This window comes from Ovis canadensis, chromosome 4, assembly GCF_042477335.2.
Source record: "Ovis canadensis isolate MfBH-ARS-UI-01 breed Bighorn chromosome 4, ARS-UI_OviCan_v2, whole genome shotgun sequence".
Classification (NCBI taxonomy): Eukaryota; Metazoa; Chordata; class Mammalia; order Artiodactyla; family Bovidae; genus Ovis; species Ovis canadensis.
The window spans coordinates 57,934,038-57,958,472 of NC_091248.1; the positions used below are offsets into that span (position 1 = coordinate 57,934,038).

At 40.8% G+C, this 24,435-nt stretch overlaps 1 protein-coding gene across 3 annotated transcripts in view; it reads left to right on the forward strand.

The window, feature by feature from the left end:
- MAGI2 (membrane associated guanylate kinase, WW and PDZ domain containing 2) overlaps positions 1-24,435 on the forward strand; it is a 1,500,648-nt gene that overhangs the window by 1,312,643 nt on the left and 163,570 nt on the right. For all 3 annotated transcript variants that reach the window (XM_069587784.1, XM_069587786.1, XM_069587785.1), the window contains 3 exons: positions 4,679-4,770; positions 12,523-12,715; positions 20,096-20,356. In XM_069587784.1, the coding sequence (XP_069443885.1) occupies positions 4,679-4,770; positions 12,523-12,715; positions 20,096-20,356 (546 nt within the window). The remainder of the gene's footprint in view (positions 1-4,678; positions 4,771-12,522; positions 12,716-20,095; positions 20,357-24,435) is intronic.

Sequence of the window (24,435 nt, forward strand, 5' to 3'; positions counted from 1 at the left end):
GTGTGTCAGCAGCATTAAGTGAGACATAGAAATCAAGCAGAATGAGCAAAGAAAAAAATGGCCATTGGATTTGAACATTAGGATGTCATCAGTGACCTTAGAGCAGTTCAGTAATGCCAAGAGCACAGACACCAGACTGGCAGGAGTAAGTCAGAGAGGAAAGAGGTAAGGCTTGCGTCCAAGAGAGCAAAGGATAGGGAGAGCAGGGGAGTATTTAGGATGGGAAAATCTGACTTAATTTGAAAACTCTGGCTATTTGAAGAGAACCATATGAAGAGTGGGAGATGGCTTCTACTATGGCTAAACCATGTCTGGCCGTGTTCATATCACCAAGGGTTATAAAGAGAAAAAAGTGGAGAGAAGTGATTCTTTTAAGGTAGATATGTATTAGTTATTGATCTGGTACTGTTAGATTTGAGCAATAAAAGTTATTTAATTCCTGTTTAGCTTATTCTGTATCTGGAGTTCTTTGGAAACCACCTTTGATTCTTTCCTAGTACTATCTTTCCTAGATTTCTTTATGAGGAAAAGCAAAAAAAAAAAAAAAAAAAACATTTTTTCCAGTAGAAAAAAATATTTAATGAATTCATTCTCTGTGCCAGACTGTGGTAATAAGCCCATGGTGCTTATGTTTAATTAAAACATGAAAGGGGATTCAAGTACCAGAATTTAATTGACATGTTTACAGCAGCATCCCATGTGCCAAATTAATCCATAAAAATGCCATTCTTTGCATTTTTGAAGCTTGAATACATTCACAGAATTAATCAGTTGTGTTCAGTCACCCATCCTTTTCCCTGAAACTGTGCATAAAGCCATGTCTTTCAGAAGCTAGACCAAGGGTATATATAGCATGTGAAGTCTTCCTGGAGTCTTAATGCAAAATAAGAATCAGCTTTTGAAATGATGCTTTTCTTTATTATGACAGAGGTTGCCCTGCTACCTGGATGTAGTTTTTTCAATATTAGTGAGATCCCAGGATTAATCAGTAGTTGTAAATTCCATCCCCATAGCTTGTCCCAGAGGTCATGCAAAGTCCCACCTGGGACAAGGATCTTCAGATGTTTTATTTCATAATGCCTGAGGATCCCAAGACCCACCTCTAAAGAACCAGCAACATTGGCCATGGCTAGCCATTGAACACCAGCATCCAAAAAGTTTTCTGACTCTTTTAGTCCATTTGTTCACAACCACTGCCTCATCTTGAGTTGCACCAAGCCATGCCTGAGAGCACTTCTGATGGTTTTTCAAACAGAAAAAAGAAGAGGAAAAAGAAGAAAAAAAAGAGTGCAAATACAGAAAAAAATAAGGCAGAAAAGAATGTTGGTGGGGGCATGACTGAGTGACATCGAGTGACCCAGGTCCCACTGAGTGTTCACCCAACCCCCTCATCTAACAACCTACTAGGTACATGGTTCATAAACCAACTGGAGAGAGAAGTGAGGATTGTGAAACAGTGGGATGAAGACTGGCCCTTGAATTTCTTTGCTTTAAGTCCTTACACTGACAGGGGAAGAGATAAAGCATATTACAGTCATTTTAAACATGTCATCACACCAGAAGAGCAACTGAAGAAAAGTATCAGAAACATCATAATCTTTTAAGAGAGCTAACAAAGTGGGGAGAAAGAGAAACATTTCAAGGTTTGTGCATGTAATTTTAGTTACTTTCTAAAGCCAGACTCAAATGGTAGGGGGAAGGAAGGAGAAACCAAAGAAAAATTGTCTTTCTGAAAACTCTTATTTTCCTTACACACACACAAACACACACACACACACAAAATACTACTGCCTTAAGGCACTATCATTTAAACTTTTTTATCCAGTTGACTATTTCTCTTAGGTTTCCATGCCCTGCAGCCTCTGAGTCTGTGTTCCAAAATTAACAAAAAAATAAAAAATAAATCACATCTGTGGCAGACTTCTTTAATGGGTCTCTCTTTGCCTCTCTCTATGCGTACATGTACCATGAAACTAGCCATCTCGGCCTGGAAGAATGGAAGGTGAAGATGACATGGTTGGCGTGTTTTGCCCCATGTTTGAAATCAGAGCAGTCAGAGCAATAGTCCAAGGATTGCAATGTCACCAAAGTGCACACAAAGAACAGGGGAAAGAAAATATGTGCTCTGCTTACTTCTTCAGAGTTAAATAAAACTAGCAAACATCTGTATTTTTCTCCTAATTAAAAAAGAGTCCTGAATTGTTCATTAAGGAAAAGCTTTCCAATTCCCCCAGGAATCACAGGATTCTCTGACACAAGACAATTCCCATGTACATTGGCACATCTCAAAATTCCATTACTGGGACTGTTACAATTTCAGCATTTCCTTGGGGGGAAGTTACACTTAGCAAATAAAATGGATCACACAGTAAACTCCTTTCAGAGCTCCTCATGCAATATGGATTGGTGCTGAAGCCACTGGAGGAACAATTTCTCACCATACTCAGCAGCAATGCAAAAATGAGAATATCTACAATTAGATGGCAGGTTCTGGTTAAACATATGCTAGCTCTGTTGTTTTAAGTGACAAAAGTATATCATGCTCTCTTTGTAATTAATATATATGCATATATATATATATATATATAAATGTCCACTAAGCCTAAAGTAACCTAGGGAAGAGATTGATGTGACCAGTCATACCATAACCAAAATTTAGAGGTTTGAACAGTGATTGGGCATCGTCTGTCATCTCCCTTTGCCTTTCTGCCTCCCTTGGGAAGAGTATAGCTACCTGCTGTGGTTTTGCAGGGCTGCTCCACCTGCTCCAGAGTCCTGAAGTTTTAGCACACTCCCCAATATGTGATTTCATATATGATGTTCTAGACCTCAGGATAAACTGAGCTCAAAAGTCGACTGAGACTCGTAGGGTATAGGGCAAAGGTTTCATTTTCCTTTTACCACGTGAGTCTAATTAACTGTTTAATAGGAACTAAATTCTGCTAAGTTGTCTCATCTTTAAAATATGAATGATTATACAGTTCATAAAGGATGACTAATGGATGTGGAAATGTAGTTGGTTATAACTCGAGTTTTATATTCATCGTTGACTGGGAAAGCCTTTGGTTCTACAAGCATCTGTCCATAAAAGGATGTGAAAGTCATAGTCTTGGATGACATATACATATGTACATAGGTGCCTGATTCAGCTTTTCTTTCCCCTTGAGAGCACTAGACACACACATATGCCTAAATTTCAGAAGTGAGTGACTTGCCTTCCTTGTATCACTGGGAAATCACAGCCAGGTGGGAGGCACAAAGGCAAGCCCCATATCATTGTACTTTGTTTCCTGTCTCACTTCAGCTTCACTTACTGTAGACTCTAGAAAAGGTTTACCAGGCCATCACCAACTATGACTATGACCGTACATCCAAATGACTAAGACATAGCTTCCTGTCCCATGAGGAGTCTCATCTGAAGTCCCATCCCAATTTCCAAAACCATCCCGATTAAATAATAAGAATTTAACATTTAACTGAATAATTGCTTCTGTCAGTTTTAATACCTCCTTTAAACCATTAAGGCCCAGAGATCACAAATACTTCTTAAGCAAAGGTTGGCATTAATAAGTATTCCCCAAAGTTGCTGATTATTGATTATTGATTAACATCCTAACAGTGATTTTGAAAGTGTGCACAACCCAGTCGTGATTGAGACATTTGCCCCTGAAGAAGATTCAAAGGGCCAGGGGCAAGGGAGAAGCTTAAATCCTATTTAAATCATATGCTCCTTTAAAAGTCAAAAGATTTCTTATGGTTTTAGCTTATTTATTCTAGAATTGAAAATTACATTCAGAGGAATTTCTCAGCTTTTTTTTTTAAGTACATTTCCATTCTTTCGGCTAACTACAGAAAAGTATCCCTCATCAACTTTATTTTGAATGTGTTTATGAAGTCAGCAGTCAATCTACTAGTGGCTTCTGCATTTTTAATTGTTTGAGGGATAAGAGTTCACTTAGACTCTCATAAATCTCTAGTAATAAGTTATAAGAAACCTAAAGGAGCTTTTCGGGAAATTAAAACTTCACTCAAACCTCAATAGAGAGCAGTTTCAATTTTATGTTTTCTAACTTTAACAATTTTAAAAGAAACAACTTCTATTAGGTGTAAGTTTATACCCCTCAGCATGCAAGTGTGCGTGCGTGCACGCGTGCACACACACACACACACACACACTCAATGGGACACATCAAATCATAAACAGCTATTAGTAAATTACTAGACTATCCTTTACCAGGTAGTTCCAGGGTGTCTCCATCTGTTCTCTTATACTTCTAAAACAATTATCCTAGTCAGAGTAACATGCCCAAAGTGGCAGCCAATTTTCGAGGGCAATCTCAATGATTTCAGGAAAATAAAGAATTACAGAGGCATTGATTTTTTTTTTTTTTCCGACTCAGAAAATGTGTGTGCTCTTTCTGCCTATGGCAATATGCTAGTAATGTCCTTGGCTGGTCACTGTTAATCCAGAGACTACCTAATTTTGGAATGCATACTTTTTTGTCACCATATATATATATATATATATTTTTTTTTTAATTTCTATGCTCGTCACTGACTCTTAACAGCACTCTCATTAATCACATCCACAAAATTAATTTATCATTGGTGTGTCTAGTTCCTCAGGGGGTGGGGAAAAGGCAGGATTCATTACTCAATGGGATCTCCTTTATGCCAGGTCCAGATTATAAGGAGCTGGATGTTCACCTTCGCAGGATGGAGTCTGGATTTGGCTTCAGAATCCTCGGGGGAGATGAGCCTGGACAGCCTGTGAGTTGGTCTTTATTTCTACACTTTGGGTTATATTGTATATGTATGGCTGAGATGAAATATCATTCAGTGTGATACGAAAAAGAAAGTCGTTTAGGACTCACATAAAAATTCTGAGGTTTGTGTTTCTTGCTATTTAAGTTTCCAAAACTTGCCAGTGTTTCCATGCCAGTATGTCATCATACATCAATGCACATTTCATTAAGAGAGAGACGTTACTCTTTCTTAGAATGGATTGGATTCCTTTGAATATTTCAGTTATTTAATTGTATTGGATCCCCAGTCTCTTTGGGCAGCAGCTCACATGATAAACATGCAATATGACAGAAGATATATGTGAGGAGATGACTCAGAACCACAGAGCTGTGTATGTTTTCAATCAGAACTACAGGGGAGAGAAAACATGGGGATCAACATAAGTTAAATTAAATTCAACACTGCAGAGTCTCACCAGATTTGAATTAGGTGATTACAGTTAGAGGATGTTCACAAACTCAGCTTCAGTTGGCACAATATTGGGGATTTGGAAAGGGCTCTGAAGAAATTCTGTATAAATACATCTGAGTGAAAACATAAAATAAGAGTGTTCATTAATATACAGAAAAAAAAACCAACAAAGCTAGACTTCTGAACATGTATTGAAATAACAGCCATAAAACACTCATTGTGTTTTATGATACAAAGGATGTACCTTAAATAATACCTAGTATGACTAAGTTGGGCTTCCCTAGTGACTCAGACGGTAAAGAATCTGCTTGCAATGCAGGAGATCTGGTTTCAACCCCTGGATTGGGAAGATCCCTTGGAGAAGAGAATGCCTACCCACTCCAGTATTCTTGCCTGGAGAATCCCATGGACAGAGGAGCCTGGCAGGCTACAGTTCACGGGGTTGCAAAGAGTCGGACATGACCAAACAACTAATACACACACAGAAGACTGAGTCAGGTTCATAAAAGGTTCATAATTGGTCTTTAGGCCCCGAAATACAATCAAGTCCTTTCCTATATACAAATGCAAGTAAAAGATTAAACTGGAAAATAAATGTAAGGGGAAGTAACAAAATTCAAGTTCTCATAATGCTTACTTCAACACAGTCTTTGAGATACACAATTCTTACTTCTTACTTTGCTGGACACTCCTACCCCTGTAGGCTCATGCTTGTCTGCTCTGTGGGTAAACTAGCACCATGTTCACAGCACCGTATAGCCTTCACACATCTCCCCCTCTTGAGAGGTAGAAGGGATTGCATGACTAAGTCACAGGGAAGGCATAGCATCAGCTGGTTTAAGAAGGGAAAGGCCTAGTTGAACTTAGCCTGGCACAAAAGAAGTAACAACAGAAGAAATGGAATTGTTACCCAAATGAAACACATATTGCTCAGAATGAAGCTCAGGTGTGTGAGTGCAGTATGCACCACCCAGCCTCAGGACAGCTTTCTACTGGGTGAGAAGACAGGATATCAGGTTCCCAACCCTTCTGAACATTGACTTTGTGCTGCTTGTCCTTTCTCCCCTCCAGTGGGCAGGCATCCAGTATTTATGATAAGCCTCCTCAGATTACAAGTTTTGCTGATCATCCTTATTGCATTTATTTTGGATTTACTCTGGTTTATTCTTTCATTTGAATAATTTAAAACACAATCAGGCTCCAAGTTACAATTTTACAGTTAAACCATAAAGTAGAAGCCTTAATCTCCCTGTTGCATTCAAAGCCAGAATGTAATGTCTTGAAGGCCAGAATGTTGCACCTCTGAAAGCCCATGTCAGGAAAGGCGAATCTCCCATAAAGATCCCCCGTGTGCCTTTCCCTCCTGCTCTCCTTCACTGTAAGTCCAGAGATGACATGCAACCGAAATGCACTAGCCTCAGTTAGTTGCTATTGTGCTACAAAGGGAAAGGCGTGTGAGGCAACTTGTTCCCGAACCACAGGAGGTCTCATAAATTATATCAGATGGGTTTCTTCCTCCATGTAGATGAAATGGTATTGACATCTCATGGTGCACATTAAACAAGACAGCACGGCTTTCAGCAAATAATGAACAGCAGGACCCCAGCTCAAACAAAGCATATGGGCATTTTTCCTGCAAGAGGAAATACTTTTCACAGTTAAATAACAATAGAAATAGAAAGAAATAAAAAATTGCCACAAAGGAATGAAAATGAGATTTCCAGCTGTGATCTGAAAAGAGATGGGAAGGCATCAAGATGAAAAGGCTTGGAAAACACTGCAATGGAGAAAGGCCTGTGTGGAGAAAAACTGTGCATGGAAAGAGAGAGCCGATGATAGACGTAGGCCTTGGCATGAGGGTCCAGTGCAAACTTGTGCAAGAGTTTCAGAAAGCAAGAGCCTGAAATCTGCTTGCCACCTTGTCAAGTTGCCCTGGGCTATAATTACTGCAGATCAGACTTGCTGGGTTTAGACTGACATTAGATAGAATTGGGAAAGAATTAAAGCCTAATTCAAAGGACTGCAAAGGTGGTTTGGGCTTTGTTTGTTTCTTAGTTTTTGTTCTCTTTCTGTGTGTGTGTGTATGTTAGTTTTCTCCTTGGCTTACAGGGATATCAGCCACTTGAATGTGAATTGCTATTATTTCATATCAAATACTTCATTTTGTTCTGTGCCCTTACAGCCTATAAGACAAAGTAGACCTGTTGAGGTTTTGCTTCTTTTGCTTTTTTAGAAAAGACTGTTGAAAAGATAAGGCCAGATCAGTTGTTTGGAGAATGGGCGGGGGCAGGGTGGGGGGGAAGATTGGGAAAGAAGAGAGTCTTTCTTGATCTGTTTTTCCACAGAGTTGTTTCTTCAGGGCCAAAGCAAGAGAGGCAGGATAAAGAACTCTCTCAAGATCAGTGAGAAAGCTAATGAGTGGGGCTGAAGTGTCCTCAGAGGTTGAAGGATCCAGTGAGGTCAGAGGGAGGTGAGGAGTGGAGTGTTTGCTGGGAAGGCTCACTAACCAGTGGAGCCAGGGGTCACCAAGGCCAGAAGGAAAATATAAGCCTATATTAGGTTAGCGAGCCCTGACCATGCACTCAGCAGACCTGGAAAGTGACCAGTGCGATGGGGCAGGAGGCTCAAGCCAGACACCGGAGGGAAGGCCCTTCAGTGAACACAGAACATGACCAATGTATCACTCTGTGGCCACCAGACCAAATGAGAACACTCAGAACCTTACTGCTCAGAGTGTGTCAGATTTAGAGACCAGAGGCACCCAGCACCTCTTGGGAGCTTGGTAGGCATGCGGAATCTCAGGTTCCACTCCAGGCTTGTAGAATCAGGCTGTCAGCGTAAGTGCAGAATTCTAACAAGTTCACGGTGTGATTCATGTGCACAGTAAAGTTTGAGAACTACTGATTTAAAGGATCAGATAGTCTGACGTATGTTTTCAAGAACTTAGATGAACATAAGAATATATATATATTTATGGAAGTCAATATGAGTTACAGTGTAAGAAGGAATCATAGATTATCTAGTCCCTGCAGTTCCAGTGGCAGATAGGAAATAAACTACTCAAATGTGTCAAGTGTACAAAGCATATTTGAATTAAAGGGAAAAAAAAAAGTGGGTTATTTTCTTTCCTGAATAGATGCACAGAGCTGGCTCTGTGTCAGCAGTGAAACACAGGACACAAAGGTGCAAATTGGCCAAAGGCTAAAGGACACCAGCAGTGAGAGCCAGAAGCAAAGACAGCGTAGGTGGTCAGCCTGTTCCCAGCAAAGGCAGCAGCTCCTGAAGGATGGAGTGAGTGTGGCTCCTGATATGACTCGTGGGTGAGCAGCCCTAACGCCGCTCCAGTCCCCATGCTCAGCTCAGCTCAAGCTTGTTGCTTAACCATAGCAACTTTTTTTTTTGAAACAAGTTAGGATGGATTATACAATCTAATTATACAATAATATATATGCATATAATTATGCAATATATATAATAAGCTATGTTGAAGTATTATGTTGAATACACTCTAAGTGAATTTGTAAGATTTGGTGGAACAAACCAAAGATTGAAGATTAAACCTTCAATTTTAAAAAAAAAGTGTGTCCGGTGAACTTCAGTCTTTGCTCAGATGTCAGCTTCTCAATGAGTCCTGCTCTAATCTGCCCTAACACCACCTCAGCCACAAAGTTGACACCCACCCAACATCCTACCTTGGTGTATTTTTTTCCACAGCACATGCCTACTAACACACAACATACTCTTTGTATGTTTCTTTACTGTCTGACTACTGGAATGACTCTTTAGGATGGGGATTTTTGTTTATCGTTCACTGAAGAGTTCCTAGCACCTAGAAGCATCCCTAGACTCCATGAATATTTGCTAGATAAATGAATTACTTAGTGAGGAGAGTACTTCATATCACAGCAAGCAAATAGAAAAAAACAGATGTTTTACTGGGATTCTCTGTTTAATGGATGCTATTAAACTAGACATACAGAAGATAACTTCAAGAGTATTTCTTTGCTGTTTTCCCACAGCGGGAGAGGTATGAGAATTTTCCAATGTGAAATTTTGTTTTTGCTATTTTTGTAGAGGGCCCAATTGCAATGTTAGCTCTTAGTTGTAACCTGTTTTTTTTACTCCTGTTTTTTTTACTCCTTTTCATGAGTTAAAATCAAAGTTACAGCTGAATGGTGGTAATTAAGCTAAGAATTTCGTCAGCTATTTTTTCTCTATTCCTAGCTGTAAGCTCTCCCACTGAGGCACACGGGAAAGCTAAAGGTTGAAGCATTTTCTTTGGGCTAACCCAGCCAAATGCAGCTCTTCACAGGGCAGTGGAAAAACATAAACATTCATTTTCACTGGTTTGCACAAAGCACTTACTAAATCTTTGAAGTGCTCCATAGTGGTTTGAATCTTTTGAAGAATAGATTGGACCATCTTTAGAAAGAAACTCATAAATTCAGGCTGGCATGATGATAAGGGAAAATGGAAAATATCAGAAGCCTGCCTGACTGCTGGCCTACAGCAAATGGGCACAGCCCAGTCAATCCAAGGCCAGAGATGGGATTCCCATGACAGCAATAATTAATCAGTCATCAGAGCACCAATATTCAACATGGGAGCAAACCTACTCCCCACTTCCCTATTCCCATCCCCCGGGAATAGGGAAAAAATAGCCGTGGGGGGTGGGGGGAGGGTGGATTTTCATTCCTATTCAGTGAACCAAGAATATGAAGTCCTCAGGAGAAAAAGAAAACTCTCTAGACCGTAATTTCGCACATTGAGAAGGCCTGGACATTCAAATCTGGTGGCTGTGTTGACAGACCACACTGAGCAGTGTGACCAAGTCGGAAGACACACCTGAAGACATGTGAGCCTGCTGGTCATAATGGACCAACTGCAGATTAACTGGAATCCACAGATTTGAGATTTGAGAGAAATCAGTGCCTGAAAAAAATCAATCTGTGAACAAAGGATCATTTTATAAAGACTTAAAATACAACCTAGAATATAGCCTCTCTAATAGTATCAGACTAATGATAGCCACTGCTTTCAGATGCTGTGAGCCTAAGCCGCTTGGCAAAAGAAAATCTACTCCTTTGAACTCTATTGTCCATGAGTTGGAAAAATTGTAGATTTAAGAGCAAAACTAAAATATTTAGTGCTATTGTCTTTCCTCTGTGACAGGGGAAAAAAAAAAAAAAAAGCCTTGCTAATGGACACTAATTGGAGTGTTTCTAATGGGAAGTAAGAAAACTTACCCTGTTGTGCCTTTCACTGCAATCCCCTGTTCAGGGATTTATGACAGTATGCACGTTTCCCAAATGAGTACCTCCAAACTTCCTGGTAATAGTTGTCATTAAACAGCAGAGCATTGCAGGCGGCAGGCAGAACTGGGGACATCCTTTGTGTAGGGATGTGCTCCTAGAAAATATTCAAAGACACAGCAAAAATCTGGAGGAGACTTTTTTTTTTTTTTTTTTTGCACATTTAAGTATGCAGGCTCCTCAGTCTGCATTGCAGCGTATGAACTCTTACTTGCAGCATGTGGGATCTAGTTCCCTGACCAGGGATCTAATCCAGGCCCCATGCACTGGGAGCTCAGAGTCTCAGCCACTGAATCACTGAATCACTGAATCAGAAGTCCCTGGAGAAGATTTGACTGAGTTTTTAAAGTAGATAAACTGTTCAACTGAGAGACATTATTTTGGGGGGCTCCAAAATCACTGCAGATGGTGACTGCAGCCATGAAATTAAAATGTGCTTCCTCCTTGGAAGGAAAGTTATGACCAACCTAGATAGCATATTCAAAAGCAGAGATATTACTTTGCCAACAAAGGTCCATCTAGTCAAGGCTATGGTTTTTCCTGTGGTCATGTATGGATGTGAGAGTTAGACTGTGAAGAAAGCTGAGCGCCAAAGAATTGATGCTTCTGAACTGTGGTGTTGGAGAAGACTCTTGAGAGTCCCTTGGACTGCAAGGAGATCCAACCAGTCAATCCTAAAAGAAATCAGTCCTGAATATTCATTGGAAGGACTGATGTTGAAGCTGAAACTCCAATACTTTAGCCTCCTGATGCGAAGAACTGATTCATTTGAAAAGACCCTGATGCTGGGAGATTGTAGGTGAGAGAAGAAGGGGATGACAGAGGATGAGATGGTTGGATGGCATCACCAAGTCGATGGAAGTGAGTTTGAGTAACTTCCAGGAGCTGGCAATGGACAGGGAAACCTGGCGTGCTTCAGTCTATGGAGTTATAAAGAGTCGGACTTGACTGAGCGACTGTAATGAACTGAACTGAAATGAACTGTCCTGGGGAAAGTCAGCCACGAATTCTGCTTTGTTTTGTTTTGTTTTTTCCTTACCTCCAGCTTTTCAAAGCAACATTAAAAAAGATGAAAAGCATTTTGAACCTTTATCTGAATTTAATAATACACAGCAGTCAGTTTCCCCTGACACTTTTCAAGAGCTCACTATATGCCCTGAGCAAAGTTAAATGCTTCCCATGTGCTGTTTATTTCACATCTCCCAACAGTTCCATGAATAGGAGTAGGTCCTATTATTTTATTTCCCCATTTTGCAGGTGAAGCAACTGAGGCTTGCAGAGGTGCAAAGGCCTTGCCCGCGGCCACACAAATAAAGAACTGGAGCTAGGATTTCATCCCTAGTTTGTTTCATTTTAGAGCCCATGTGCAGTGTCAGTGGCATCAGACATTTGGAGTTAAGGGTGGTAACTTATGAGCCAGTTAGCAAGTGTCCCCCAGACTTTATGGCCATGAAGAGCAAGTTCAAACATCTGTTTCTCTAAGAGGAGTTAGCAACCTGGAAGAGTTAGAAGAGCATCCTTTCAGCCTCTCATTTTTCATTTTTCAAGTACATTCTCAGTGGGTTCAGTTCAGTTCAGTTCAGTCGCTCAGTCGTGTCCGACTCTTTGCGACCCCATGAATTGCAGCACGCTAGGCCTCCCTGTCCAGCACCAACTCCCAAAGTTCACTCAGATTCATGTCCATCGAGTCAGTGATGCCATCCAGCCATCTCATCCTCTGTCGTCCCCTTCTCCTCCTGCTCCCAATCCCTCCCAGCATCAGAGCCTTTTCCAATGAGTCAACTCTTCACATGAGGTGGCCAAAGTACTGGAGTTTCAGCTTCAGCATCATTCCCTCCAAAGAAATCCCAGGACTGATCTCCTTTAGGATGGAGGGTAGAGAGTATAAAATCTTCCACTAAATTACTACATACATACATACATACATACATACATAGGAAGGAAAAAGAAAGTTGAAAACTTAAATGTTCTTTTCTTCTCACTGCTTCTCTAGATTTTGATTGGCGCCGTCATCGCCATGGGCTCAGCTGACAGAGACGGCCGCCTACACCCAGGAGATGAGCTCGTCTATGTGGATGGAATTCCTGTGGCTGGAAAGACCCACCGCTATGTCATTGACCTTATGCACCATGCAGCCCGGAATGGGCAGGTCAACCTCACTGTGAGAAGAAAGGTGCTATGTGGAGGTAAGTAGCTCAAACCAGCAGCAGGAGTTGGGGGTTAGGTGATGTAATGCTGTGTGAGTCGTGGTCAGGACACTGGAAACAACATTTTAAATCAGTTTCCATATTATGAGGGAAAAGACCAACCTACATATTCCACATGTAACCATGAAGAAAGTGCACATTTTCACCTCACTAGTATAATACATTTCTAAGCAGTCTTTGAGGAAAAGGCAATGGCACCCCACTCCAGTACTCTTGCCTGGAAAATCCCCTGAACGGAGGAGTCCATGGGGTCACTGAGTCAGACACGACTGAGCGACTTCACTTTCACTTTTCACTTTCATGCATTGGAGAAGGAAATGGCAACCCACTCCAGTGTTCTTGCCTGGAGAATCCCAGGGACAGGGGAGCCTGGTGGGCTGCCGTCTCTGGGGTCACACAGAGTCGGACACGACTGAAGCGACTTAGCAGCAGCAGCAAGCAGTCTTTGAGGCTGACATTTTCCATAGAGTCATTAAAAAATTCCTAGCAAAGCCTGGAGCTAATTTAAGATGTGTATGCTCTTTGCTTTTTAGCAGGTGCTAGTTATAAGAAGAACATTATAGTAGTGAAAAATATAGATTTTGAAAATGTTCTTCATTGTGTTTACAAGCCAAAAACCTCAGTGTTTTGATACCATAATAAGGCAACTAGGATGGAAAACTAGCTTCCTTTATAGAGCCTGATAAAAGGTAACAATAAAATGATTACCCTGATTTAGAAAAATACAGCTATATGTCACTCTGAGAAAACACAGTTCATATAACTCCAAAGTTATGAAACAGAGAAATTAAAAGTAATTATTCCCTTTGCAACCATTTTCTCAGCTTCATAAGAGAATCCACAAAGACAAACTTTTAAAATCAGCCCTCTTATCATATTATAATGATTCAGTTTATCTTTCTTTATCATGTCTCAACTCCCCCCCAAAAAGATTTATATTTGCAATAATTATGTTCATTGCAAGCATTATACTTTTTTTTTTTTTTTACCATCTGAGCACTCAGTAACATTGGGAATATAGTTCCAAACCACAAGTGTTTTTCTCTGTGAACTATGGGAGTGACAGCACCAAAGATGTTCTGCCGTCACCTGCCCCGTGAGTCTGCTGGCCTCTTTGCTTAGCTACCTACTGCTCCTCGTACAGAATGACCAATGCTAGAATCAGGAGGGACCTTAGAAAGAGCAATGTGAAACCCCTCATGTAACAGATGACAAATCAGGGGTTCAGTAGCTCACCCTGTGGTCTGCAGTGAGTCAGTGATCATGCAGAGACCCATCTCTCCAGCCAGGGCTTCTTTCTTTATACCATTTCCAGTTCCCTTCCACCCTCTACAACCAACCCCATGTCCAGTGAATTCAAAAACATTAGACCAACCTTTAGCAAATGTCACTCCCTAACATAAGGACTCTGCTACATGTGCTATTATCATCACATGTTTGAATTTTTTAAAAGGCCACCAGCTAATTACAGGCTCTAAACCACTCAAGAAGATAAGGCTTGCTAGTCAAATTAAAAATCCTTTTTGAGTCTTCTAGAAACTAGACTTAGAACAAGAGCCATCACTTAAAAGGCTAAGTCAGAAGTACTGTTAGCCCCTACCCATAGAGCCTGCTGTAGATCTTGTATCATATGGAGGTTTTGCTAAGAGGTGCCATTCATCTTCAGAAATTCATGGCGACCACTTGACCCAGTGAAGTAAAGCACCTTGAATTATGCCTTATCCTTGGGCGAGGTGCCAGGAGGGAAGACAGTGTTTGCTTGGTTAACATTTAACTGTCTCTCACCCTCCAGAATGATTTTTAATAAAACGTTTGCTGTGTTATATGTTCTGTAACCCAAAGATAAATTAGGAAGATACTTGATTTACAAGGAAATATACTGCAAAGTGCAAAAACCAGTGCACCAACATAATTTCATGCTCTTCTTGCCACCAGCTGATCATTGCAAATTAAATTTTGTTCTAATCAACCCAAGCTATTGTAGTGTATGCCAAATACTGCAAAAATGTATTCTTGCAATTTGTGGATTGTGCGACTTCCATGAAGATGCTCTTTGATGCAGTTCTTACCAACTTTACTCACTTAGGCGTTCAAGTGCATTTCAAGTGCATTTAATTTTTGAAAACGTTCTACTGCAGACTGCTCATTCACACCAGAAGGGTTTCCAAGTTAGTTCAACCCACTCTTCCTTGAAAGCTTTATGAGTATTAAAAACGATTAAGTTCAGCAAAGGATACTTTGATAGTAAAGTCAGTACCTTGAAATAGGATGGGACAGATTTTAAAAATATGCACAGGAAGACAGCCTTTCTTCATAGCTGCCATTTCGTCAACAGTGAGAACAGATAGCTGCAAATGGATATGGGAATGGAGATGTCATTTCTAGGGTTCTTATTATCATGGTTAAAATTATTATGCTTTCCTAAGCCAAGGCAGTGGGGGTACAAGCCTGGCTTATGATGAGATTATTCAAAGCAGAGGCAAAGTGAACAATTAAATAAAGAAGAGACAGAAGATGAACAAGAAGACAGGCAGTGTCACCCGCTTCTTGCATAAAGGAGCACTGTAATGGAAAAAGAGCTGAAAGAAGGAAGGTCATAGAAATTATACCCTCCTGCCTTATGCTTGCTTTGGCTTGTTCAAATGTCTTGCTTCACCTCAGAAGACCCTAGGCAGTGGTTTCCTAGCTGATGCTCGAGAGGGGAAAAAAATCATTGATTATGAGAAATATAGACCAGTTAGTTACATTGGGCAAAAATGAAAATAATAGGGAAACCTGCTTCAAATGTTAACATATACATTATGTATGTTACATACATAACACACTAAAGATAGAAAGGCAAAATTTTTAATTAGACAATGGCAAACTAGACACTTGAAAGTGAGAAATCGTGGAGTAAAGGATGAAAACATCCAAAGTGAAGTCGCTCAGTTGTGTCCGACTCTTTGCGACCCCATGGATTGTAGCCTATCAGGCTCCTCCATCCATGGGATTTTCCAGGCAAGAGTGCTGGAGTGGGTTGCCATTTCCTTCTCCAGAGGATCTTCCAGACCCAGGAATGGAATCTGGGTCTCCCGCGTTGCAGGCAGACACTTTACCATCTGAGCCACCAGGGAAGCCTTGAAAACATCCAATGATGTATCCAATTTTATCAGATAATTTTAGCACAGATCTTGCACCTTAAACTAGTTTTGAGATTTGTCTTATCCATGCCACTAGCTCCAGTGTTTAGCTGCTTTTTCCCCAAGGATAGCAGAAGAGTGGCTTTAATTGTTACACTGAAAGTATAAATATTTATATGTCTCAGCTTTGAGATGCTCGACATAGTGACACATTATTTTGAATACATACTATTCATCTGAGAGAAGAGTGTCTCTGAGGAGTTTCATAAAGTGTAAATCTAGAGCTGATGTACAAGAAAGTTTTATGACTCAATCAGAACTTTAGTTAGAGTCCATCTTAAATCTATCAGCATCTTTTCACTAACACCTAAGGGAAAGTATGAGCTTCCCTTGTGGCTCAGCTGGTAAAGAATCCGCCTGCAATGTGGGAGACCTGGGTTTGATCCCTGGGTTGGGAAGATCACCTGGAGAAGGGAAAGGCTACTCACTCCAGAATCCTGACCTAGAGAATTCCATGGCCTGTACAGGCCATGGGGTCCCAAAGAGTTGGACACGACTGAGCGACTTTCACTTTCAAGGGAAAGTATGATTCTTGGCCCGATGCTGAGAAAGGGGAAAGTCTTCTTTACAACTGGGTGAAAAGTTTAGTCAGTGATTAGAGTGAATTTCCTGCTCCTGACTGCTATACTTTTTGTCAGTTCTAAATTCAGTCCCTTATTCTTTGTCTGTAAGCATTTAAATAAGTTGTCTGCCCTGTTGAGCATAAAGCAGAAGTACATAAAATCAAATGCCTGTGGGTGGGCCAGCCCCTGACATGGGAAGGGCACCACAGGGATGCAGTATGCCTGTGGACACTCTAGCGCACATATCTAAGCTCTACCACGCACAGACCCCATTGCCTCAGCCGCTTTAAGACTCACACATCTGCAGGGCTGTCATACTTACGGGGGACAGTCCTGAGAAGAGACCCAGGCACACCCTGAAAGCAGGCAAGGGATGCTTGGTTACAGAGTCTGAGAACTGTGATACCCAGCGGGTGATCTTGAAGGGAAACAAGGACTCTGGTTAAACAAGCCCCTTTGGCCCTGCATGCTCCTCACTCCACGGGGAAATGAGTAAATCAGGAATGCACAGGAGACACTGGGGAGTAGTTGAGACTGCGGGGCCTTGCACATTTCATGCTCAGTCAGGGGGCAGCAATTGCCCAGCTCTAATTGATTATTGGAAGCTTCCCAGATGGTGCTAGTGGTAAAAACCCACTTGCCAATGCAGGAGACGTAAAAAGAGACGTGGGTTCGATCCCTGGGTCTAGAAGATCCCCTGGAGAAGGGCATGGTAACCCACTCCAGTATTCTTGCCTGAAGAATCCCATGGACAGAGGAGCCAAATATTTCAAGAGAAACTAGAAATCCAGCTTTCTGTAAAATCTCCCTGTTTAAAAATATTGCCAATTAATTTTAATAATCATTTAATGAACTCTAGGCCAGCACTGTGCAGGAATCATTAATAGGTCTGCAGACCAGGAGCAGCTCCTGGCCAGCACTTGACTATTCTTGTCAAAACTACCTCAACCTGGAGGACATTATCAATGACACCTGCCTTCCCAAACAGACTCTCTCTCCCAGTAAGCACAGTGATGATTTCCAGTATGACTGGTGAGGACAAACAGAAGCTAAACCTCAAAATTAATTATTTGATTTGAGTAGATATTAAGTGACTGAATTGTGTATACTCATTTGGCTGTAAGCCAGAAGGATGAGTCAGGGATACTGGAAATTAGTATTTTTTTTTTAATGCACATGGTATTCAGTCACTTTCTGACATTTTACTAAATTATTCTAAAACAATGTTATTCATGCTCCATACCAGGAAGTGTTGTTGAAAAGAAGACAGGCTCATTTGGGTCTAGAGACAGCCAGGTAGAAAAATGGTGTAGAATCAGTTCTATTCCTCAAAGCCAATCGTTGGAAGTCGTCTTAACTCCCTGGTTTTAAATGTGCTCATGGTGTTAAAGATAAAGAACATTGTTGGAGAGGATGAAAGAGACATCCAGAAGCAATAGAAATGTATTCTGTTAATGTATTTGACTCCTTCACTCACCCCGGGACCACTTGCATTGACTTAGACAATGATTGTCTTTCTTTCTCCCTTTAGAACCAGTGGCAGAGCCACTGTGAGTCATTTACTGCAAAGACGGATAATTTTTCTTTGTTGCTGCTGTACTGACGACTGCAGCTCCCAACCCCCTAAAATATGACAGCCAGAAAATGAGGTCTTTCTTGTCACTGCCTATGACATTTAGTTACTGATTTGGTCCAGTAACTTGGGGAGCTTTTCAATTTAATGTTGCAGCATAATAATTGTTTGTTTTTCTTCTTCCTGACTATCTCTAATCACTTTATTTCCAACTTGTGCAAGGACTGATAAAGGACATGTGTGCTTCACCAAGACAATAACAGCTTGTCTTTGGATGATGTTTTCTGGTGGAGAGAGTTCATTTTACAGGCAGTTTGAAATTCTGGTAGAAAAGAGGAAAAAGCTTTGACATTGACATTTTTTGTTGTTTTTCTTTTATCACTTCAGTACATTTCTTACAGATGAATGGCATCTATTTGCTTTATTTTATTAAAACCTGATTGAGTAAATATCACAGAAAATTCAAATTTATCAAGTGATAATAAGCAGCAGCCTGGATCTTCTTCATTTTGTACTTAAACATGAGAAATGAATACATTTTTATAAAGATCATTTGTAAAACTAAGTATTTTAGTAAATGCAGTTCCCTTTTCTGTAGGTATCAGTGTAACAAAACATCTCTTATAGTCAGTGCTCTTGCTCCCTGATTTTTGAACTGACTTTGATTTTTGAAATGAAATGATTTTTCATTTCAGAATATAATTGCAGCTTAAGTAAGAAATGCTCATTGGAACTTTGGCTAATTATTTTTAACTTGCCATATGAGACAACTTCCAGTATGCTAGATAGGAAACCATATCTAAAGACCCAAAAAGGAATCATTAATTATCATTATTTTCATCATTATTTTCAATCTTAATGTCCCTTTATTCCATAAATATCTTTTGAGTATAGATGGACAGGGAGGCCTGGCGTGCAGCAGTCCATGGGGTCACAAAGAGTCGGACAGGACTGAGCGACTAAACTGAATCAAAGAGTAAGATGGAGATGAAATGGCCATTTTTCTAATTACAGCATTCTACATGCCTGCTTAAGGGTTTTGTTTTGTTTTTTTTTCATCAGAATACCAGAACCTAAGTATTATTGTAAAATAACAAAATTCTTTCTTGGATGATAGATCAAATTTCAATTTAAAACCTAGCTTCTCTTGGCTGCCAACTTTCTGTCATTTCCCCCTGAAAATATACTTACTTTCTCATGGAAGTATTGGCTTGGTTTATCTGGTTGATATAAACTATTTTTGTAATAATACAGAATGGAAATGAACAAGGCTTCTAACACCTCCCTTAGAGATTCAAAGTTCATCATTCCTTAGCCTGATATCATTGTTCGATTTGATCCTAGAGTGAGCAAGGTAAGTGTTTCCCACCTATACAAAGTGAATTAACACTTCAAGGCTAACAGGGTCTCACAATATTAAATAAAACCATGGCTGTTTAGTAAAATTGCAATAGGTCTCTTACATGGACATACCCTGTTAGCCCCAGCTACAATCAGCATTTCTTAAAGTGTGACCTTGAAACCTCATCTAAATTCCTGGGCTCAGCTGTTCATTTATCTACTGAAAAAACTTCTTGGGTGGACTTTGAAGATGCATGTTTTGTACTAGTTCTTTAAGTAAGTTTTATGTGTAGTGCAGTTTAGGATTCTGTCTACCTGTTTGATGGCCTTTTATGATCTGTCTTAAGATCAATTATTATCATGAAACTAAGAAGCCCTATATTTCAAACTAGATGTTGTCTAAGGGAGTTGTACTTTTACCAAGGAGAATTTATAAACAAGTAACAGCACGGGGGGACTTGAGGAGGGGTTTTACTTGCATTTGCTGAGAAGGGTGGAAGGGGACAAGACCTAGGGGCCTCCGTAACCAGGTTCATAGCCTTTTAAATACTCATCACATCCAGAGACTGGGAGAATAAAAGCCAGTCAACCAGTCTCGTAACAATGCAGGTGTCTGGAACAGTGCCCAGTGCACAGGAGATGCTCGTTCTTTCAGACTCTGGCTAAATAACCGGGTACCTATGTATGATGTGTGTTCCAGGGGAGCCCTGCCCAGAGAATGGGAGGAGTCCAGGCTCCGTGTCGACCCACCACAGTTCTCCTCGCAGTGACTACGCAACCTACACCAACACCTACAGCAACAGTAACCATGCCGTCCCCACCAGCAACGCCTCTCCCCCTGAAGGCTTCGCCTCCCACAGCCTGCAGACCAGCGACGTGGTCATTCACCGCAAAGAGAATGAGGGTTTCGGCTTTGTCATCATCAGCTCCCTGAACAGGCCAGAGTCTGGATCCACTATAAGTAAGTGACTGCTCTGCCTGCTTTTGAATAAGAAGTCATCTTTTCATTGTCTGATGGTGGGGATCCCAGACAAGCAGACCAGAGAACTGTTGTGTTCATAAATAAATGTGCAGCCTGAAAGTCACAGGCTACGGTCACAACTAAGGCATCTTTAATACTTGACCAGTCAAACTGCTGACTTTGGCTTAGAAAGAATGCATGACTACCACTGATGTCCCCCCAAACCCACAACCCCATGAAAGCTCTTCATTCATTTTATACTGGGAAGAAAATAAAGCAGAGTGATGTAGGAGTCTTGATGTGAAGAAAGGGGCACTCCTGTTCCATAGAGTGAGACCAAGACATAGAACTTGGCAGGAGCTAGGCCATGCAGGGCCTCATACACCCTTGGGAAGGAGTGTAGATTATAGATTAAATCCTTGGGAGCCATTGGAAGGTTTTAAATGGTAGACAGATATCTAACTTAATATTTTTAGAAGATGAATTCAGCTACTTGTTAAAAATGAAATCAGAGGAAAGAGAGCTGGAGTGGAAGTGTGAGACACAGTGAGGAGGCCTTTAAAAGAGTCCTGTGGATTGTGCTGATATTCTGTAATGGATAAAATATCAAATCACTGTGCTGTGCACCTGGAACTAATGTATTATTGTAAGTCAACTATATTTTAGTAAAAAAATAAAGAAATAAATTTTACAATAAGTAAATAACTTAATAAGACAGCCCTGGAGGCCCAGAGGTTCTAGTGCATTCCCTTAGGGTAGAAGTTGTGGAATGGGGGAAGTGGATGATTTTACCTTCAGAGGTTCCTCCAAATCTCTGGTTCCAAGAGTCTGTACAACAGGTGACAGCCAGAGGTTATATTTCTCTTCTGATCAAGCATCTTTGCAGATTCTCAGCTTTTGCAGTGGTTTTCCTTTCAGCCACACTATTTCAAAAGTTACTTGTCTGCCCGCAAGCAATAGGACAGAAGTGATAGGAAAACTTGTTCGATTTTTATGTTGAAGTGATTTAGCCCAAAATGGTGTGAATAGAAACACCATAATAGAGAGCAATAAGAGGGGGAAAAAAACAATAATTGAGTCATGCTGTGGTCCTAAATTTTGTATGAATTGTGGTTGTTCCCAGCACATGGCAGGGGGTACAGATGTCAAACATGCTCAAGAAATCAAATTGTTGAGCATGAATATGAACTTTTTATGATAAAGTTAATGTTAGCAAAATACTACCGGCACTAAATGCCAGAGAATTGTCCTGTTTAGCTTTAGCTTTGACAAATTCAAGAGTGGAAACTATAGAAGCATTAAACCTCGTTGAATATGTATGGAAGCTAAATTGCATACATCTGAAAGTACAATTTCACTTATCTTTTTCTTCATGATAAACCAAAGAAATAAATCCAGTCTTTAAGTGTAGAGTAAAAGCGGGATTCTGTCAGTGTGGTGGATTCACCAAGATTAAAAGGACACAAGACTAAAGATTTTCATGAATTATATAAATAGTTTTCCAATAATTTACACTTGGGAAAAACATTCACAGAGAGCTTTTGTAGCTATTCCAGTCATTCAAAATGTTTGTCGGGACAGGATACCTAAAGGACTGCAATAAAACAAAGTATACTGCCACAATGAGAGTGTTAAGTATGTACATAAGGTCTCATTTTTATATGAAGTGTAACAGCATAATTGCTAAATGTATAGGAGGATGTGTGTACGTACACACGTGCACTTATTACGTAAAGAAGCCACAGATGATTTTTCTCTTGCAGAGAAGATCCATGCATGGACAGATTTGGAGAACACCAGGTACCAGTGCTTACAATTAAATGTGGATTTTTCTTTCTGCCAAGTGACATTAGACTGACCTCAAAAGAGTAATTCTACCCCTTTTTGAAATGGTATTATTTTATATCACCCTGAAGAGTGGAAATAGATTCTAGCGTTCATGATACTTCTTAGCTTCTTCTTTTTCACATATTTATTTCTTTTCAATTTAAGAAAATTGAAACCCACACTGTCCCTATGTTCCATGGGAAGAGTAGCAATTACACTGATAGCACATAGTGTTTACAGCCTATAATTTGCAACATGCAGCTAAAAGGTTCCTAGACCTAATACTGTTTTATACTTAACTTTCATAATAATTTTCAACTCCAATTTTGGAGAGAAAGGCTAAGCACCTCCTTCTTGTGCCACACAGCCACTGTCAGAAGATCAAGGTTCCCTGGGCTCTGGGAGACGGAGAATCTGATGCTGTCAGGAGTCACAATCATTCCCGGGGCTGTGTCATGTTTCTCTCAGTTTCTTATCTGAGCACAAGGTCTTGAACACATTTGTAGTTTATTTTTAAGGCTACTGAAACGCTTTCCTTAACAGACAGGCGCTGTTATTTATGCCTTTGATAGGTGTACCATCACATTTAGGCGAGGAAGTGGCGTGGCTATAATCATACTGCCTGCATCTGAAACCTGGCTTGTCACTTACTAGCTGTGCGACCTTGAAGAAATTTCACAACCTTTTTGGACTTTATAGTTTCCTTGAATGAAAAGAGAAAGTAATTCTAATACCTGTGTTATCAGGTTGCTATGAGGGTTGAGGGAATTAGTACATATAAGTGCTTAGAAAAACTCTGGCCCAGAGTAAGCACTAAGTATGCCCTTGTTGCTGCCTTGACCACCTTGCCTGCTAGGAATCATCACTGCAATCGGCTCACTCTTCTCGGAGTGCAGAGTTCATGCTGGCTGTCAGTTCAGCCTGCCATTTGTCAGTGCCCCCCACTCCCAAAGCAGCTAAATCTGAGCCACAGATGAGCATCTCTGAGGGCCAGCGCCCCTTCTCCCATGCTAACCTTCTGGGTGCAGAGTCTTCCCAATCCCCTGGGCCAGCAGTAGGGGCAGTAAGAGCAGCAGACCAGCAGACTTTGCTGAGGCTTCAGGCAGGAAGTCTCCCCAGACTTCACTAACCAATGGACTAGAAGAGGCGTGGCAGACGTCAGAACGCAGACTCAAGCTGTACCTTTTAGACTATCCTGCAAACCTGACGTCTCTATTGACTGTATCAAAGAAGAGCAGAGATATGGAGACCCTGTGTAAGCTTCCCTGCCCTCCAGATAAAGCAAGCATTCCCTTCCCCAGCTTCTTCAGTCCGGGTGGCAACTTTGTCAGGGAGGCCAGATGTTTAACCAACCGGCTGGGAACTTTGAAAACCAGCAAGCTTCCTGAACATTTTGTCCCATTATCCAAAATACTGTTTTTGTTTTTTCAGACCTTAAAATTGAACTCAAGGGAAAACAAAGTGGTTTGCAAACCAGAACCTAGGGTAACAGTGAACTGTAACAGACATTTGCACTTAAAAGTGTTTGAAAGGATTAAAAAAAATTTTATATAGAAAGCTATTCATGGCCATGTTATTGATAAACATTGAAAGTTGGAAGTAATGTTAGAAGTTTCTCTAGAACTGGAAACGTTGGTATATTTGGAAAGTTCAAGGCATTTGCTGCCCATGACCGACTCTCCTGTCATGCTTGCTGAGGTTTTGTACCCAGGATAAAGAAGGCTCAGGGAGGCTTCTGACTCAGAGTGGATCAGATGCCTGCTCTATAAAAATGCCCCAGTGGTCACGAGCAGTGGGGTTGACAGGTCAGTCTTTGGGCCTCCCTAGTGAAAGGTCTGAGTCTGACATCCTGGTTTTATTATAGAGCTATAACCTGTCACCACAGATGCTTCCTGCTCTGACCTCAAAACCTATTTTCCCACCAGCGGTTCCCAAGAAGGGCTTTGACACAACTGATGAAATAAAGTGGTGTTTAGTGTCCTGCTCTTATAAAACCTATGAGGAAGGTTATGTTGAAATGTATGGAGTCAACATGCCTGGGCATCTCGAACATCGGTGGTGGAGGCCAGCAGCCTGTTGAGCAAATTCATAAACTTAGGTGCAAACAAACTGAAGGTCAAGCATGCTCGGGACAGCAACCGTAACCCAACCCAGGCAGGAGCAGTAGAAGGGCAAACACTTCAGCCTTTCTTTCCCTTATTCACATTGTCCCAGCGTCATCAACTGGCTTCCGTTTCTTTACTGGAAATGCC